The following is a 19,171-nucleotide window of genomic DNA, read 5'->3' on the forward strand; positions in this document are numbered from 1 at the left end:
TACACGAGTTTCACAATTTGAGTTGAATTACTGAAATAAATGAACTTTTCCACGACATTCTAATTTATTGAGATGCTCCTGTATGTAATATATATATATATATATATATATATACAAACAATATAAACACACACAAAACCTAAACATGACTCTGAACATGTATTTGAAAAATGCAAATACATTTGAAACTGTACTTTACTACTCTGCAATGAAGAATTACCATAACATAGATATTAGCCAGACTCTGACCTGAACATGGCAATAAGAAGGTTGAGCAGCAGCACATTTGTGACCAGCAAATAGATGACGAGCAGCAGAATGACCAGCCAGTTGGCGTAGATGTTTGGGCAGAGAGGCAGAGTGCCTAAGATGATCTCCTGCACATCAGTAGTGCAGTTATCATCTGGCATTTTTGCCGCTGTGAAGATACATGGACAAATACAGTCAACAATAAACTACAATAGCTCCACCTAGTGTTCAAGTCTAATAACTAAACACAAACAGATACTGACAGAAATTATCTGACTACACCCATTGAAAAAAAAAAAAAGAAAAAAAAAACCTTCAGAATCTAGGTCAATTATGAATCTAGGTCAAATAGCTCTCTCTCTCTCTCTCTCTCTCTCTGTGTGTTTGTATAAGAAATATTGCCTTGGTAACTAACTGAAACAAGTTTGAGCTAAAATTACTAAATTAAAACTGCAAATATAAAAATAAAATCTAATCCAAAATATGAATAATTAGTATAATATTATATATATATATATATATATATATATACACACACACACACATTTTTATTTTATTTGTTGCAAACAGTGAGCTACAATGTGCTCAAAGCAAGAATATTGGCAGTGTACCATCTATTTCCTCCAGAGGAATCTGTCCAAATATATGGAGGTATGGGCGGTACAGTGCCCTGCGGAAGACCCAGTCGATGCGCGGGTCATTGGGGTGCAGAAGGGCTTGTGTCGTCACTCCATACGCTATCAGCCACACGCTCAGGAAGAACAAGAAGAAGAACACATCTTTGATCTGTGAAACCATTTAAAAACATGATGGATGTTTTGGAGGTTAAATGGATGTTTCTTCTGACTATGATTTGTAATCTTAAATGAGACGATGTCAAGTTTCACCATTCTCTCCACAATGATGATTTTAGGCCCGAGTTGCTTATGGATGGCAAAAATGTGAATGAGTCTTAAGGTGAAAACCATGAAGTCCAAAGCAAGAACAGTGCGTCCAGCCTCATACGTGCTTGTGGCCATCCTTGAGAAAACATAGGATTCATATTAAGCACATTGTTACTTTAATGCGGCTCATACAACAGCACTATGTGATCATAATACCTGCATGACAATCCCACCACGAAAAGAGAGATGGCCACCATGTCACATTTGTTCCAGTTATCCTCTACATATAGCTTCATCTTCTTAAAAATACTCATGTCTTCATCCGTGAAGAAACTCTGTGGATCAGAGAGTGTTAAAAATGATTGCATACAACCTGTTCTGTATCTCTGTCATTGAATCTGTCCTCTCCTCATCCGTAACTGTCTGGTATCGCATATTTATTTTCATCACACATAAAGCCACACCTTTGCATATTATAGGAACCCAGCAGAAAGAATCATTGGCTACCGTCTACCCTAGCCATCTAATGAGTCGGAGTTCAGGAAATGGGCAGGTGAGATCAGAAATGAGTGTTTAAACCCTGGTCAGCACCCCTATTTAAATCTCTACCCTCAAAGAACCATTTCAGACCCACCAAAACAACAACTAAACCAGTATCTTCACCTGTGATGCCACTCTTATAAACAACTTCCCTGAACTGGATATGTTCCTTAACCCTTCTCCCAGTTTTGCTGGCACTGTTTGTTCAGCTGCTTGGGCACACTGGCCACTTCACTGCTAAACTGCATTTGTACCTGTTATTTCGGATGAACCCTACACTCCACCCTGCATGTGTATTGTATCGTGTATTGTATATTGTTTGTATTTTCCTGCACTGTATTGTACTATATCATATATGGCATGTTGCATTGTACTGTATTGTATGATGAATCAGTTGTGCTCTCTTGCATTGCATTTTTTACTGTATTTTTGCGATGTACTTGTCTGCAGTGTTTAAAATGTTAGACTTCTGAAAGGCAATTTATATATATTTTAATAAAAATGTTCTGTACAGTATGAAGATGTAAAGTACAGATTATTAATCAGAGTATATTGTCTGTATCAACATGTCAGGGTTAACTCATACTAGAAAATGAAATGAATTCATATTAAAATTAATTTATGTGAACTTTTAGGTTCATTTTAGAATCTACCTCCTTAAATTCAAATTACAGTTATGCACCTTATTTGCTACTTCAATACAAATCAAATTAGAATTGACGAGGAATTTTGCGCAACCCTGTGTGTGACCCAGTGTGTCTGAAAACCGGCCACACTACATCAGTGTTATTTTAGTATTATTTATATGTTATTACAGTAGAAATTAATATTTTTAATTATTATTTTAACATTTTCAGTTTTCATTTTAATGTTAGTTTAATTTTGTTATCAAAAAAATAATTTTAAATTTAATTTCAAAATAAGTTTTAGTACTAAAATTACTAAAACTAAATTAGAAAAAGTTAAGCTACATAGAAATATAATAAAAATGACAATAGAATATGATTTCAGTTAGTTGCTAAGGAAACACTTCTAATTTTAATTTACATTTTTTCTTCTAAAATTTACATTTTATATTACTTCTGTTTTATTTCAATTAATGATTTTTTTTGAAGTTTTCGTTTTATGTTAACAATAATAACACTGCTCTACATATTCTAAAGAATCCTAAAATTAGATATGTTAACTAGATATCTATGATAACTATGTTTCTCATATTTTTTGATAAAAAACTCAAAGTCGTTTCAGCAGAGAACCATAAGAGACTTTCAACATACAAACACAATTTAAAAACAACCACACAGATTTTAAACAATAGATCATTGGCATTCAGTCCTACCTGACGGATTTCCTCCAGCACCAGGGTAAAGACCCAGAAGTAGAGGATAATTTCAGCTGCAGACGGGCCATGTGGCGGTGGGGGCCTGAAGTCCAAAAGGAGCACGTAACTGAACAGAATGAGGAAGGCAAAGTACATGATGACATTCCCCATGAACACAGTGCATGGAGCGCTCCAGAAACGATTCCACTTCTGCAGCATCACATAAATGAAAGTTGCACTGCAACTCTGCACTGCAGAATCACCGCCACCTTCAGCAGCACTAAGAAAAAAAAAAAAAGAAAAACGAAAACAGATGTCTTCAAAAAGATCTTTCAACTTCACTGTAGCTTTTAATCTATTCCAGTAGGAAACAGAGGCTTACACTGGGTCCTCGTCTGTGAGTAACAAGGCCTGCTCTGTTTCTAAACTGTCCAGCTCGGCAAACGGTTCCCCCTCACCTTTGCTCACATTTTCCTCTGCACTGTGACAAATGCACACACATATTGATGCACAATGAATCAAAAATCAGTTTAAATGTCACACATGGAATTAATCACAACAAATGTCCCCACTTGAACTTGACGAGGTTGGTCCAAACGAGGGGAGGCATGAAGAACGTGAGCACGAGTCTAGAGATGGAAGTGTCTGTCCTCATGGCTCCCCACCAGACTTTGGTCAGCAGGGCCTGTGCAAGAGCATCCAGGTTGATCATGGGGATATGGTTGGTTGGTGGCATGATAATGTAAGAATTAGTCATAAGCTGTGACCTGGACACCATCATGAGCAAAAAAACATTTGGCGTCTGCCAAAGTGGCGAGATTCAGGACCGTTGCTTTGCTCCAGCAGCATGTTTTCCTCACCAGGAGCGAATAGGCTCTGTCTTCACTGTTTGAATAACACTCACTGAACAGATCTGTCAGAACAGTGCAGGTATCAGGACTGACCGTTCTGGTAGTTACACTTAATGAAACATTTCATCCAGAAATTAACATTGTGTGTCATTGACTCACCCTAACTCAAATTAACTGTTTGGTTACCATCATTCTTCAAATTCTTCAAATCAGCCGTAAAGAAGTCATACCGGTATGGAACAACATAAGGGTGAGTAAATGATGACAGGATTTTCATTTTGGGTGAGTTATTCCTGATTCTGCTCCTCAGACAAAACTTTTGTATGACTTCCGAAGGCTTGGAATACTGCTTTTTGTATGAAGCACTTTTACAATTTTTGGTGCATTCTGAAACGCTTTCCAAAATGTTATTGTATTGAAATGGGACAATGCTGACTAGACCATAACATATAAAGGCCCCTTTTTTAAAGAAAGTTAGCACTATATTTGACCCTGGTATATACAGTGTCAAAGATTTACAATAAAAATAACTGTGACTGTGGCAGGATTATTACGACACGTAGTTAAAAATGACCCAGAGTTCACAGTTTTAAGTGTGAAAAACCATCCATGTCAGTATATCACTAAAGCCACTAACTTTTATTGTAATTTAAAAAAAAAGCTTCCTTGTACCTTAATATTGGATTAGTTTGTTCCCTATCAAGTGGTTTGACAAAAAATGTACTTGACAAAGATGAAATGTTTGAATGATTGTGTTCTCCGCTCTGCTGAGCAATGAGCCTGTTGCTTGGTGGTGGTGTGATTCTCACCCATAGCAAACTGCTCGTATTTGGCATTCTTCATACTGCGAGCAGTCTCTGCTTCAGTAGCCAGATGGGCCATCTCCTTCATTATCTTACAGCCCACCAGAGCAGCTGCCACGGCCTCTGGGCCCTAAAAAACACAACCAGCTATTAAAGATGAATGTACAATAATGCATTGAACAAGTTAGGGTGAGCGTACATCCTTCTTTTCCCGGACATGTCCTGGCTTGGATTTCTAAACTTCCTAAAATGTCTGGGTTTGGTGCTTTGTTTCCTATTGTCATACCCTCTACAGTCCTCATAATTTATATTTAGACATATTGCATTGGTTTGACCATTCTCTGTAGAACAGTCAACCTTCTAACAATCCACGATTGGTCGATTATGTACAATGCCTGCACGCTATTGGTCAAATGACTTTTCAGTCATTTCATTCAATAAGTATAAAAACAGTAGACTGATGTCAAAACCCAGAAGACTAATTCACCATGGGTTACCTTAAAGGGACAGTTCACCCAAAAATGAAAATTCTGTCATTAATTACTCACCCTCATGCCGTTCCAAACCTGTAAGACCTTCGTTCATCTTCGGAATACAAATTAAGATATTTTTGATGAAATCCGAGAGCTTTCTGACCCTCCATAGACAGCAACGCAACTACCACGGTCAAGGTCCAGAAACGTAGTAAGGGCATCATTAAAACAGTATCAGTGGTTCCGCCTTAATTTTATGAAGCTACAAGAATACTTTTTGTGTGCAAAGAAAACAAAAATTACGAATTTATTCAATCTTCTGTCATTTTTGGGTGAACTATCCCTTTAATTTAAGATTTTCCTCTGGGTTTTTAAAATTAGTTTTTTTTTTCTATTATTCAGCAAAATAAGGTCTATGGTAAACATAACTTGACGATACTTGGATGTTTTGCAGCAGCAGTCTATTGGAAAACAAAGCCAAAACCAGGACATTTTAAGCAATTTAGAAATCCTGGCCAAAACATGCACTGGAAAGAAGAGGACATATGATCACCCTAAATACTTTGCATACATTACAAATAAGCCAGAACTGTGAACCTCAAAATGCAAAAACATAAACAGTAAATTCATTCAGTATTTATTCTCAGCTTGTCAGCACTTTTGTTCATGCAAATTGCTCTTTGTTCACCCACCCTTTTAATGTTTGATCAGTGAACCCTACTAATGTCATCTATGATACTCAACAGCAAATGACTGGTAATCAATGGGTCTTAGGTACTAACATCTGTTAAGGTCTAAAGAATGAATTGTGAACATGTAAATGGACTTAGTTTATGAAAATGAGCTCATCACTCATATCGGTTTATTGACTCACCATTGCCCAGAAGTAGTTTGCCATTTCCTGCCTATTTTGCAGGATAGCCCAAAGGAAGAGGTCTCTCCAAGGGTGATCACAATGACGGTCCATGTCTGGGAGGTTTTTCTGGCTGTGGAAAAGCCGGCCTTTCCCCATCCTCTCCTGCAGCAGATAACATTTTATAGCAGGACTGTAGCATGGTGGGTTACGTCTAAGTGCGTGTTAAAGGCCCACTCACCACTGGAAGTTTTTGGTAAAAACCCCTACAGGTGTCATCAAGAAAGTCTTTGAGGACTTTGGAGACCTCATGGAAGGTGAAACGAGGCCTGCGGTCACCGGGTTCAGTGTGAGGGTGTCCTGACATCCGTTTGTTAGCCAAATGAACCTGATGCTCTTTCAGGAGCAGGGTGTGAAGGAGGTTTTTTTCAGAAACAGAGCAGTAGAGTTCCTGAAGACGGCCATAAGTTAGGAATTCATTTATGTTCACGCCGTTATCCACAAACAAACGCACAAAGTCAGGCTTGTCATTTATCAATGCCTCCATCATCACCTCCTCCAGGTCCTGAGCCTAAAAGAAATATTGTGTATGAGAATCCAAAAAACCAAAAGGCAAAATGTAGTGATAAACTAAATACAACTAACAAAACAATTTTGTTCTCACACTCCATGCCACATCCCCACTGAAGATCTCACTTTTAGCAATGTCCACCCTATTCCAGGCCACAGCCAGTTTCAGCTCATCCAGGAAGTCCTGTGCTTCCTGACTTTGACTCTTACAAGCTGAGCCCAGACAAGAACATTTATGAACTCACTGACATCATTATGCAGAAATATATAATTCCTACAAACATTCAAATAGAGAAATATACCATTCCCCCATATGTTTGCTGGAGTTAGTATAAAATCACAGTTACACACCTTTAACCAGAGCTTTGAGAATTACTGTGTCCAGTTCTGAGTCCGGCTCTGGGTCATGAACTGTCAGCAGGTGACCGTGGTCCAATATTCTCTGGATCTAATGGACAAAATCCGAGTCTTTACACACATAACTTGTGCCTAAAACAGCATGATCCATCCTTGCATAAAAACACAATGTCTAGCTATCTTAAAACAAAGATAGTCCTTTACCAGTTTGACCCAGGAAGGGATTTCAGTGCTGTGTAGGCCATTGGTAAAGGTGTTTATCAACAGCTCTTGGACCATGTCAGCATCCCAGCAACCTCTGTCCATCAGGGTCACTAAAATATCAGCGACTCCTCCTGAACCAGCTAAAATCAGCCACGGTATTGAATTCTGAATATTCTTGTACATTTTCTGTAAGAATGGATTGAAAGTGGATATTACCATCATGCTACAACAAAACACTTCATTAGATATACTTAAAAAATAAAATGTTAAGAGTGACCTGTAATATCCTTGGCTCTCCATGAACCAGAAGACATAAGACAGGGGTTTCTATACTGCCTGTGCCTGTTAGAACAATAAACTCCTTTGAAAATATATGCACGAGAACATAAAACATTACTAAATTTACAGAGCCATTCGGGGAGAAAACACATCTCAACTCACCTCCATATCCTGTGCGCTGCAGAGAGATGTGTTTGAGCATCTTGACTCTCATCTCACCAGTGGCTCCAGGTCTCTGTAGGTCCTCGTCCACCAGAATGAAATGAGAATGATTGCAGTCCAAAGAGTACACTGCACCGTGTGGAAGATCCTCAGATGGATATTTTGCTGGATGGTCAGGCTAAACAAAAATACCAAATTATAAAAAAGAAACAATGTTTAACAACTTATAAAATCAATTTTCATTTGAGTTTTAAAAAATGTATTTGTACACATAAATATTTAATGAAGTTATAGAGTGGGAAATTTCGTAGGCCATACCGGAAGTTAGCATCACTCTGATTTTCTTGACAAAAAGCCAAAAAAAAATTATACAGCCTAAGTACAATCTCCCGAAGTAAAAAGATAAAGTTAGGCTTTAAACAAACTACACAATGTTTGCATGACTTAACATCATCACCTCTTAGCTCATTCAATCTTACAAGTTTGAGTTAGAATAGTTTGAAAGAGTGCAAGTATAAACACAACGAGGCTGTAAAAGAATGTCGCCTTCAGCCTCTGTAGTCCAGTCCTATTGAGACACTTAAACCGCCATTTTTAAGACATGTAAAAGCTAAAAACAACACAAGTGAGGTATTACTAATATATTTTATATTATATAATAAATTGTGGAAATATCCTGAGCATGGGTAAACCACGAAACAAACAAACAACAAAAAAGATGGAAACTAAGTGCAGGAATTCTAACTTGTTTCTGGGTTTTAGGACTCATTTCTGCAGCACTCTTGTGTAACAAAAAGTCCACATGCTTTTTCCATGCAACTGAATCATATAATTGTAACATAAATCACATAATTATGACATCAAAATGTATCATTTGAGAAGACCTTTCTATTCATGTCAGCAGGAAGTCCTCACCCTTGCAGCCAGCAGAAGATCTCTGTTCTGAATCATGTTCCAGGGTGCAATTCCAATGGCCACCACTCTCACCTTAGGGGAAGTGCTCGCTAGAGAGTGGTCCCTTACAGCCTGACCCAGGTTCTTGGTGATGCCAAAACGCAAACCACTGGTGAGGATCCATGCCCCTGTGTGGGTCAAGGGTCATAGGTCTGTAACAGTCAAAAAGAGATTGCGATTTTTGTTTTTAGTGAACAAGAAATGACCCACCTGTGCTCTGTGCTGCCTTCACAAGGCCTTTCCTAAGTGTGTCCCTCAGCCAGGGCTTCATCTGAGCCACTTCATCACCTCCCGTAAGTGCCACCACCAGATGAGGAGGGGCCAGACCCCACTGCTTAGTCAACATCTGGTAGATTTCAGCTGGATCTGTGGAGCTGGTTACCCTGACAAACTGGACTGACAAATAAAGTCTGTGAATAATGTGCACAAGCTTGAACTCATTAGTGGTGAATTCGAGTTACAATGAAAAGATTCTGTAAATATCTGTCCTTATATACCTTGCCCCTGGTCCGACTGACACCAACAAAATCAATATCTCCCAAACGTCCGGCCATCCATTGGGGTTTATCAAACCTCTCATTGCCCTTCTCGCCCATTTGAATAACAGACTCTGTAAGCGGGGTGTAACACTGACATCCCGGTAGAGAACTGCAAATAGTGACACACAAGCTCAAGAATTTTGAACGGTGTTAAATATTTAGTGGTAATAAGTGGTGCAACTACTCTCACCCGTGTTCTTGGGACTCAATCAACAGTTCCCCACATCGCAGACACCTCCTGCCCTGCCGTAACACCCCCTACAGACAGAATTAAAATGCATTTGCATCCCAGTCCAGTCAGGCGCAGCCACAGGAGCTGCTGATTTGTTCAGCGAGGCACTTCAGGAGTTCAGGTAGTTGAAAATGTTCATGTAAAGCAGAAGCAATTTTCATTTTCATTCTTTACACACATGCAAACACGCCCTCCCTTCTGGTAAAGGCCGAGCCACATATGAACTGAGAAACTGATGTGCTTTTTACCAACCAGAGGTAAAGTTAGAGTCAGAAAGCAAAAAAAATAGCAAGCAAGCAGAAAGAAAGAAAGAAAGAACAAGTTAAAGACAAAAAAGAAGACACTAGATTGCAGCTGCATGGCGTTTGAACATGGAAATATGCTTTAACATAAAAAATCACCCATGTAAACTTACATGTCATTATAAACACTGATAGCAGCCATAATTGATCACCCACAGAAGTAGTCTATGCAATTGACAACTAAAGCTTATTTGCATCCTGGTCAACAAGTGATTATGAAGTCAGTTCCCTCATGTGGTTGAAGAGGCACGGACAGAAACAGCCATAGTAAAAGCAGTCAGGAACAGAAGCGTAATACTATAAAACCATTTCAGGCAGTTCACAGCATGTGATTGGTGCAATCAGATCTGAATGAGCTTGATTAATCTCTTTTCAATTAATTTGATCCAAATGCTATCAGGTCCAGGTATAGCTTTCACCATGCCTGCTTCATGCCAGCCATTTTAAACCTTTCGAAACTTCCAGTTTCCTAATGGTTGCCATTCCTTTCATTGTTTTTAAGCAGGAGACGCAATATGGTTTGATCAGTTAACATGCAATTGCTCCCAATCGGCATTCATTGTGAGCTGCTCATTGAATGTTTATGTAAAACGTGAATAAATAATAATTTATTTTTGAAGGGAGGATGTGATTATTGAAAAGTACCAGTGACACTTATGCAAACATGACTGATGTGTGTGTGTGGGAGTGTGGAGAGGTGCAGGAGCTGCCCATGATTTGACTAGGGGATGAGATGGGGTGTATGATGAGAGAAGAAAATGCCATAGACACTGCAGCACACAAACACAATCATTTGCATTAAAGTTCACACACAGACATTAGATCCACGAGGAAACAGATCTTTAGCAATGACACTTTATCAATGAATTGTTTTTACTATTATTGTTTTTTTTCTACAACATCATGTTATCTCTCCATAGACTTTTTTTTAAAGAAAATATATTTTCTTCAGTGTCCAACCATGTACTTGAACAAAAGCCAAGACATTAAAAAACACAATAAAACTAGAGAGTTTGTCCTGAAACCAGTACCTTGAAATGTCAGAAACATCTAAGGCTGTAGAGGTATGTGAACAATAATTTGAAATGCTAAGCTTCACATATAGGCTATTAGTCACAAAATGCAAAATGCAAATATTTTCTATATTAATGTGGCTGCATCTTTACATATTTTGCTGTGAATGTCTTTTTCAGAAACGTTTCAACAATTTATATTCACCTCCACAGAAATGATCTGGAATCTCATGCCATGTTTTTTGTTAAAAGAGCTGACTTACCAGAGGAGTATCCTGATGCCCCAGCATATCTGGATGTTGGCTTTGCTCTTGGATCCTATAGGCCCCTACAAGCTTGGGCAGCTTTGAGTGTCACCAGGAAGTGAAACGGAGGGTTTATGATGACAAAACCACTCCCTAACCAACCGCTGCTACCTACATTCAACCACTTACCTGCCTGCCTCCACCACAAGCATTCCTTACAGTAATACAGCAACAGGAAAACAGTTTCAAAATAGGTGATTCATTTAATTTACATGCTTACTATTAGTTTTTCCCTCATTAGATTTAGACATTTGAAACTTTGAAGATTTTAAGACTGCTTAAAATACCTGGAGGTCTTTTTCTAAATGTTGCTAATTTGTTAAAAATAACTTTTTTTTTAACACATGAAAGCTTCTTAAACTTTTCAGAATTCTTAGATTTGGAAAAACTAGAATTCAAAAGACTGTTGTAACTAGAATTAAAGAAAGACACCACAGGAGAATATAGGTAAAATAAATAAATAAATTAATAATATACATCATATCTCCCCAGCTGATTAATCACAGTATATAAAAACAGTTGATTTGTATTACAAGTTTTCTGAAATGTTATGTTTAAATATGCAAATGAAGCATTATGCATAAATATCCAGAACAGATATCTGAGCACTGGATAAAATCATGTTCAAAATTCTTGTTTCTTTTTGTTGATTAGAGTTTCCAAACGGAAATTTGGATATATCTTTTTATATATATATATAGCATATATAATTCCATTTAAAAATATAATTGAAATCTACAGATGCAAATAGATAAAATGTCATAAAATAACACTTAAATGTCTATTAATGTAACGTTTTTTTTCTACGAGTCTGAAAGTTATGGAAATTAATTTGTCATCAGCTGAGGATATTTTTAACTTACACGTATTAGCTGACGTCTGACGTTAGTCTGCAGTTGCGCGAGTTAGCCACTAGGCGTCAGCAACTCCTAAATTACAGCACGAAGGCGAAGAGGATGTCGAAGTCGTCCGTAAAATGTGTGTAAAATCTACCACAGGCTCTGTCTCGATACATTAAAAAAAAACTGCCTCGTGGGGCAGTATACGGTAGCAGTAAGGCATCATCGAGATGCCTTGAAAGCTGGTTACTTCAGAGATGTGCTTTCACCATCTTGCCGACTAACTACGCAGCAGACCATATCAAGTATGTAAAAACTTAATTTCATATATTAAGGATGAGCTAGGCCTAATTATTTAAGAAACGGATGTTATCTGTTAAATAGCTAATACATGCAAGTTAAAATATTAAATGTGAAATATCTAAATGTATAAGTATATATAGAATGTGCGTTGCTCTCACCCAGAGCGAACTTGGCTGATATGCAGCGATATTAACATTGCTGTTATGTTAACCGTATCCTGGGAAACTTATTAACACATATTGTAGATCATGTAAAATGTATTTAACACTTAATTAGCATGTTTTATTTGGGTGGGCAGCTGTAGCTGGTGTTAGATTCGAGTTAGGCCTTTACACAGAGTCGTTTGTTCCTTATTGTAAAGCAAATCTTGTCCGCTCAAGATCGTGACCGCGGCCATCTTGCGAATGCGCTTGACGTCATCATCGCCCGTTGGTTGAGCTTCGCGCGCCATTGGTTGACACCCAGTGTTGGGGAAAGTTACAATATTGCGTTACTCCACACAAAAGTAACTAAGTAAGGTACTTTGTTACTTTGTATGGAAAGTAATGCGGTACGTTACTTTTGCGTTACTTTTTTAAATCTGGACGGGGCTTGCTTGTTTGTTTTTAAAATAAAAAAAGTTCTATTTTTGGCAAATATAAAAGCCTTTTCACACCCAAAGTGAAATGAATAAGCCTCGGGCTGAAGGAAATGTAAATTTACGTCCGTACAGTAGAATGCAGAAGAAGAAATTTCAAAACACTTCAGCAATAAAAAAAGACACACAAATGTTCATCTAGAGTAATTTTTGCTTATTAGTATGGTTGAACTGGATCATCGAAGGTCAGAAGCAAAGACATTGGTTAATAGAATGGGATTAAATAAGCCAGAACTGTGAACCTCAAAATGCAAAAACATAAACAGTAAATTCATTCAGTATTTATTCTCAGCTTGTCAGCACTTTTGTTCATGCAAATTGCTCTTTGTTCACCCACCCTTTTAATGTTTGATCAGTGAACCCTACTAATGTCATCTATGATACTCAACAGCAAATGACTGGTAATCAATGGGTCTTAGGTACTAACATCTGTTAAGGTCTAAAGAATGAATTGTGAACATGTAAATGGACTTAGTTTATGAAAATGAGCTCATCACTCATATCGGTTTATTGACTCACCATTGCCCAGAAGTAGTTTGCCATTTCCTGCCTATTTTGCAGGATAGCCCAAAGGAAGAGGTCTCTCCAAGGGTGATCACAATGACGGTCCATGTCTGGGAGGTTTTTCTGGCTGTGGAAAAGCCGGCCTTTCCCCATCCTCTCCTGCAGCAGATAACATTTTATAGCAGGACTGTAGCATGGTGGGTTACGTCTAAGTGCGTGTTAAAGGCCCACTCACCACTGGAAGTTTTTGGTAAAAACCCCTACAGGTGTCATCAAGAAAGTCTTTGAGGACTTTGGAGACCTCATGAAAGGTGAAACGAGCCCTGCGGTCACCCGGTTCAGTGTGAGGGTGTCCTGACATCCGTTTGTTAGCCAAATGAACCTGATGCTCTTTCAGGAGCAGGGTGTGAAGGAGGTTTTTTTCAGAAACAGAGCAGTAGAGTTCCTGAAGACGGCCATAAGTTAGGAATTCATTTATGTTCACGCCGTTATCCACAAACAAACGCACAAAGTCAGGCTTGTCATTTATCAATGCCTCCATCATCACCTCCTCCAGGTCCTGAGCCTAAAAGAAATATTGTGTATGAGAATCCAAAAAACCAAAAGGCAAAATGTAGTGATAAACTAAATACAACTAACAAAACAATTTTGTTCTCACACTCCATGCCACATCTCCACTGAAGATCTCACTTTTAGCAATGTCCACCCTATTCCAGGCCACAGCCAGTTTCAGCTCATCCAGGAAGTCCTGTGCTTCCTGACTTTGACTCTTACAAGCTGAGCCCAGACAAGAACATTTATGAACTCACTGACATCATTATGCAGAAATATATAATTCCTACAAACATTCAAATAGAGAAATATACCATTCCCCCATATGTTTGCTGGAGTTAGTATAAAATCACAGTTACACACCTTTAACCAGAGCTTTGAGAATTACTGTGTCCAGTTCTGAGTCCGGCTCTGGGTCATGAACTGTCAGCAGGTGACCGTGGTCCAATATTCTCTGGATCTAATGGACAAAATCCGAGTCTTTACACACATAACTTGTGCCTAAAACAGCATGATCCATCCTTGCATAAAAACACAATGTCTAGCTATCTTAAAACAAAGATAGTCCTTTACCAGTTTGACCCAGGAAGGGATTTCAGTGCTGTGTAGGCCATTGGTAAAGGTGTTTATCAACAGCTCTTGGACCATGTCAGCATCCCAGCAACCTCTGTCCATCAGGGTCACTAAAATATCAGCGACTCCTCCTGAACCAGCTAAAATCAGCCACGGTATTGAATTCTGAATATTCTTGTACATTTTCTGTAAGAATGGATTGAAAGTGGATATTACCATCATGCTACAACAAAACACTTCATTAGATATACTTAAAAAATAAAATGTTAAGAGTGACCTGTAATATCCTTGGCTCTCCATGAACCAGAAGACATAAGACAGGGGTTTCTATACTGCCTGTGCCTGTTAGAACAATAAACTCCTTTGAAAATATATGCACGAGAACATAAAACATTACTAAATTTACAGAGCCATTCGGGGAGAAAACACATCTCAACTCACCTCCATATCCTGTGCGCTGCAGAGAGATGTGTTTGAGCATCTTGACTCTCATCTCACCAGTGGCTCCAGGTCTCTGTAGGTCCTCGTCCACCAGAATGAAATGAGAATGATTGCAGTCCAAAGAGTACACTGCACCGTGTGGAAGATCCTCAGATGGATATTTTGCTGGATGGTCAGGCTAAACAAAAATACCAAATTATAAAAAAGAAACAATGTTTAACAACTTATAAAATCAATTTTCATTTGAGTTTTAAAAAATGTATTTGTACACATAAATATTTAATGAAGTTATAGAGTGGGAAATTTCGTAGGCCATACCGGAAGTTAGCATCACTCTGATTTTCTTGACAAAAAGCCAAAAAAAAATTATACAGCCTAAGTACAATCTCCCGAAGTAAAAAGATAAAGTTAGGCTTTAAACAAACTACACAATGTTTGCATGACTTAACATCATCACCTCTTAGCTCATTCAATCTTACAAGTTTGAGTTAGAATAGTTTGAAAGAGTGCAAGTATAAACACAACGAGGCTGTAAAAGAATGTCGCCTTCAGCCTCTGTAGTCCAGTCCTATTGAGACACTTAAACCGCCATTTTTAAGACATGTAAAAGCTAAAAACAACACAAGTGAGGTATTACTAATATATTTTATATTATATAATAAATTGTGGAAATATCCTGAGCATGGGTAAACCACGAAACAAACAAACAACAAAAAAGATGGAAACTAAGTGCAGGAATTCTAACTTGTTTCTGGGTTTTAGGACTCATTTCTGCAGCGCTCTATTGCATAACGAAATGTCCACATGCTTCTTCCATGCAACTAAATTATATAATGATGTGATAAATGAAAACATTGTATCTTTTGAGAAGACTTGTCTATAAACGTCAGAAGGCAGTCTTCACCTTTGCAGACAGTAGCAGATCTCTGTTCTGAATCATGTTCCAGGGTGCAATTCCAATGGCCACCACTCTCACCTTAGGGGAAGTGCTCGCTAGAGAGTGGTCCCTTACAGCCTGACCCAGGTTCTTGGTGATGCCAAAACGCAAACCACTGGTGAGGATCCATGCCCCTGTGTGGGTCAAGGGTCATAGGTCTGTAACAGTCAAAAAGAGATTGCGATTTTTGTTTTTAGTGAACAAGAAATGACCCACCTGTGCTCTGTGCTGCCTTCACAAGGCCTTTCCTAAGTGTGTCCCTCAGCCAGGGCTTCATCTGAGCCACTTCATCACCTCCCGTAAGTGCCACCACCAGATGAGGAGGGGCCAGACCCCACTGCTTAGTCAACATCTGGTAGATTTCAGCTGGATCTGTGGAGCTGGTTACCCTGACAAACTGGACTGACAAATAAAGTCTGTGAATAATGTGCACAAGCTTGAACTCATTAGTGGTGAATTCGAGTTACAATGAAAAGATTCTGTAAATATCTGTCCTTATATACCTTGCCCCTGGTCCGACTGACACCAACAAAATCAATATCTCCCAAACGTCCGGCCATCCATTGGGGTTTATCAAACCTCTCATTGCCCTTCTCGCCCATTTGAATAACAGACTCTGTAAGCGGGGTGTAACACTGACATCCCGGTAGAGAACTGCAAATAGTGACACACAAGCTCAAGAATTTTGAACGGTGTTAAATATTTAGTGGTAATAAGTGGTGCAACTACTCTCACCCGTGTTCTTGGGACTCAATCAACAGTTCCCCACATCGCAGACACCTCCTGCCCTGCCGTAACACCCCCTACAGACAGAATTAAAATGCATTTGCATCCCAGTCCAGTCAGGCGCAGCCACAGGAGCTGCTGATTTGTTCAGCGAGGCACTTCAGGAGTTCAGGTAGTTGAAAATGTTCATGTAAAGCAGAAGCAATTTTCATTTTCATTCTTTACACACATGCAAACACGCCCTCCCTTCTGGTAAAGGCCGAGCCACATATGAACTGAGAAACTGATGTGCTTTTTACCAACCAGAGGTAAAGTTAGAGTCAGAAAGCAAAAAAAATAGCAAGCAAGCAGAAAGAAAGAAAGAAAGAACAAGTTAAAGACAAAAAAGAAGACACTAGATTGCAGCTGCATGGCGTTTGAACATGGAAATATGCTTTAACATAAAAAATCACCCATGTAAACTTACATGTCATTATAAACACTGATAGCAGCCATAATTGATCACCCACAGAAGTAGTCTATGCAATTGACAACTAAAGCTTATTTGCATCCTGGTCAACAAGTGATTATGAAGTCAGTTCCCTCATGTGGTTGAAGAGGCACGGACAGAAACAGCCATAGTAAAAGCAGTCAGGAACAGAAGCGTAATACTATAAAACCATTTCAGGCAGTTCACAGCATGTGATTGGTGCAATCAGATCTGAATGAGCTTGATTAATCTCTTTTCAATTAATTTGATCCAAATGCTATCAGGTCCAGGTATAGCTTTCACCATGCCTGCTTCATGCCAGCCATTTTAAACCTTTCGAAACTTCCAGTTTCCTAATGGTTGCCATTCCTTTCATTGTTTTTAAGCAGGAGACGCAATATGGTTTGATCAGTTAACATGCAATTGCTCCCAATCGGCATTCATTGTGAGCTGCTCATTGAATGTTTATGTAAAACGTGAATAAATAATAATTTATTTTTGAAGGGAGGATGTGATTATTGAAAAGTACCAGTGACACTTATGCAAACATGACTGATGTGTGTGTGTGGGAGTGTGGAGAGGTGCAGGAGCTGCCCATGATTTGACTAGGGGATGAGATGGGGTGTATGATGAGAGAAGAAAATGCCATAGACACTGCAGCACACAAACACAATCATTTGCATTAAAGTTCACACACAGACATTAGATCCACGAGGAAACCGATCTTTAGCAATGACACTTTATCAATTAATTGTTTTTACTATTATTGTTTTTTTTCTACAACATCATTTTATCTCTCCATAGACTTTTTTTTAAAGAAAATATATTTTCTTCAGTGTCCAACCATGTACTTGAACAAAAGTCAAGACATTAAAAACAATAAAACTAGAGAGTTTGTCCTGAAACCAGTACCTTGAAATGTCAGAAACATCTAAGGCTGTAGAGGTATGTGAACAATAATTTGAAATGCTAAGCTTCACATATAGGCTATTAGTCACAAAATGCAAAATGCAAATATTTTCTATATTAATGTGGCTGCATCTTTACATATTTTGCTGTGAATGTCTTTTTCAGAAACGTTTCAACAATTTATATTCACCTCCACAGAAATGATCTGGAATCTCATGCCATGTTTTTTGTTAAAAGAGCTGACTTACCAGAGGAGTATCCTGATGCCCCAGCATATCTGGATGTTGGCTTTGCTCTTGGATCCTATAGGCCCCTACAAGCTTGGGCAGCTTTGAGTGTCACCAGGAAGTGAATCGGAGGGTTTATGATGACAAAACCACTCCCTAACCAACCGCTGCTACCTACATTCAACCACTTACCTGCCTGCCTCCACCACAAGCATTCCTTACAGTAATACAGCAACAGGAAAACAGTTTCAAAATAGGTGATTCATTTAATTTACATGCTTACTATTAGTTTTTCCCTCATTAGATTTAGACATTTGAAACTTTGAAGATTTTAAGACTGCTTAAAATACCTGGAGGTCTTTTTCTAAATGTTGCTAATTTGTTAAAAATAACTTTTTTTTTAACACATGAAAGCTTCTTAAACTTTTCAGAATTCTTAGATTTGGAAAAACTAGAATTCAAAAGACTGTTGTAACTAGAATTAAAGAAAGACACCACAGGAGAATATAGGTAAAATAAATAAATAAATTAATAATATACATCATATCTCCCCAGCTGATTAATCACAGTATATAAAAACAGTTGATTTGTATTACAAGTTTTCTGAAATGTTATGTTTAAATATGCAAATGAAGCATTATGCATAAATATCCAGAACAGATATCTGAGCACTGGATAAAATCATGTTCAAAATTCTTGTTTCTTTTTGTTGATTAGAGTTTCCAAACGGAAATTTGGATATATCTTTTTATATATATATATAGCATATATAATTCCATTTAAAAATATAATTGAAATCTACAGATGCAAATAGATAAAATGTCATAAAATAACACTTAAATGTCTATTAATGTAACGTTTTTTTTCTACGAGTCTGAAAGTTATGGAAATTAATTTGTCATCAGCTGAGGATATTTTTAATTTACACGTATTAGCTGACGTCTGACGTTAGTCTGCAGTTGCGCGAGTTAGCCACTAGGCGTCAGCAACTCCTAAATTACAGCACGAAGGCGAAGAGGATGTCGAAGTCGTCCGTAAAATGTGTGTAAAATCTACCACAGGCTCTGTCTCGATACATTAAAAAAAAACTGCCTCGTGGGGCAGTATACGGTAGCAGTAAGGCATCATCGAGATGCCTTGAAAGCTGGTTACTTCAGAGATGT

General features: G+C 38.2%; 1 protein-coding gene across 1 annotated transcript in view; it reads right to left on the reverse strand.

Moving 5' to 3' along the window:
- The window catches only part of LOC107696645 (transient receptor potential cation channel subfamily M member 5-like), a 22,009-nt gene extending 3,909 nt beyond the window's left edge, over positions 1-18,100 (reverse strand). The window contains 21 exon segments of the mRNA XM_016497095.1: positions 250-418; positions 861-1,035; positions 1,137-1,269; positions 1,350-1,468; positions 3,013-3,274; positions 3,377-3,475; positions 3,567-3,679; positions 3,762-3,907; positions 4,655-4,778; positions 13,190-13,333; positions 13,410-13,739; positions 13,833-13,951; positions 14,090-14,186; positions 14,300-14,485; positions 14,577-14,641; positions 14,741-14,918; positions 15,645-15,811; positions 15,894-16,074; positions 16,181-16,331; positions 16,413-16,480; positions 18,030-18,100. Coding sequence (XP_016352581.1) covers positions 250-418; positions 861-1,035; positions 1,137-1,269; positions 1,350-1,468; positions 3,013-3,274; positions 3,377-3,475; positions 3,567-3,679; positions 3,762-3,907; positions 4,655-4,778; positions 13,190-13,333; positions 13,410-13,739; positions 13,833-13,951; positions 14,090-14,186; positions 14,300-14,485; positions 14,577-14,641; positions 14,741-14,918; positions 15,645-15,811; positions 15,894-16,074; positions 16,181-16,331; positions 16,413-16,480; positions 18,030-18,056 — 3,053 coding nt within the window. The 5' untranslated portion in view covers positions 18,057-18,100.
- Between the last annotated feature and the right edge of the window lie 1,071 nt (positions 18,101-19,171).

The sequence above is a fragment of the Sinocyclocheilus anshuiensis genome, unplaced genomic scaffold, assembly GCF_001515605.1.
Source record: "Sinocyclocheilus anshuiensis isolate Anshui unplaced genomic scaffold, SAMN03320099.WGS_v1.1 scaffold502, whole genome shotgun sequence".
In the NCBI taxonomy this organism is placed as follows: domain Eukaryota; kingdom Metazoa; phylum Chordata; class Actinopteri; order Cypriniformes; family Cyprinidae; genus Sinocyclocheilus; species Sinocyclocheilus anshuiensis.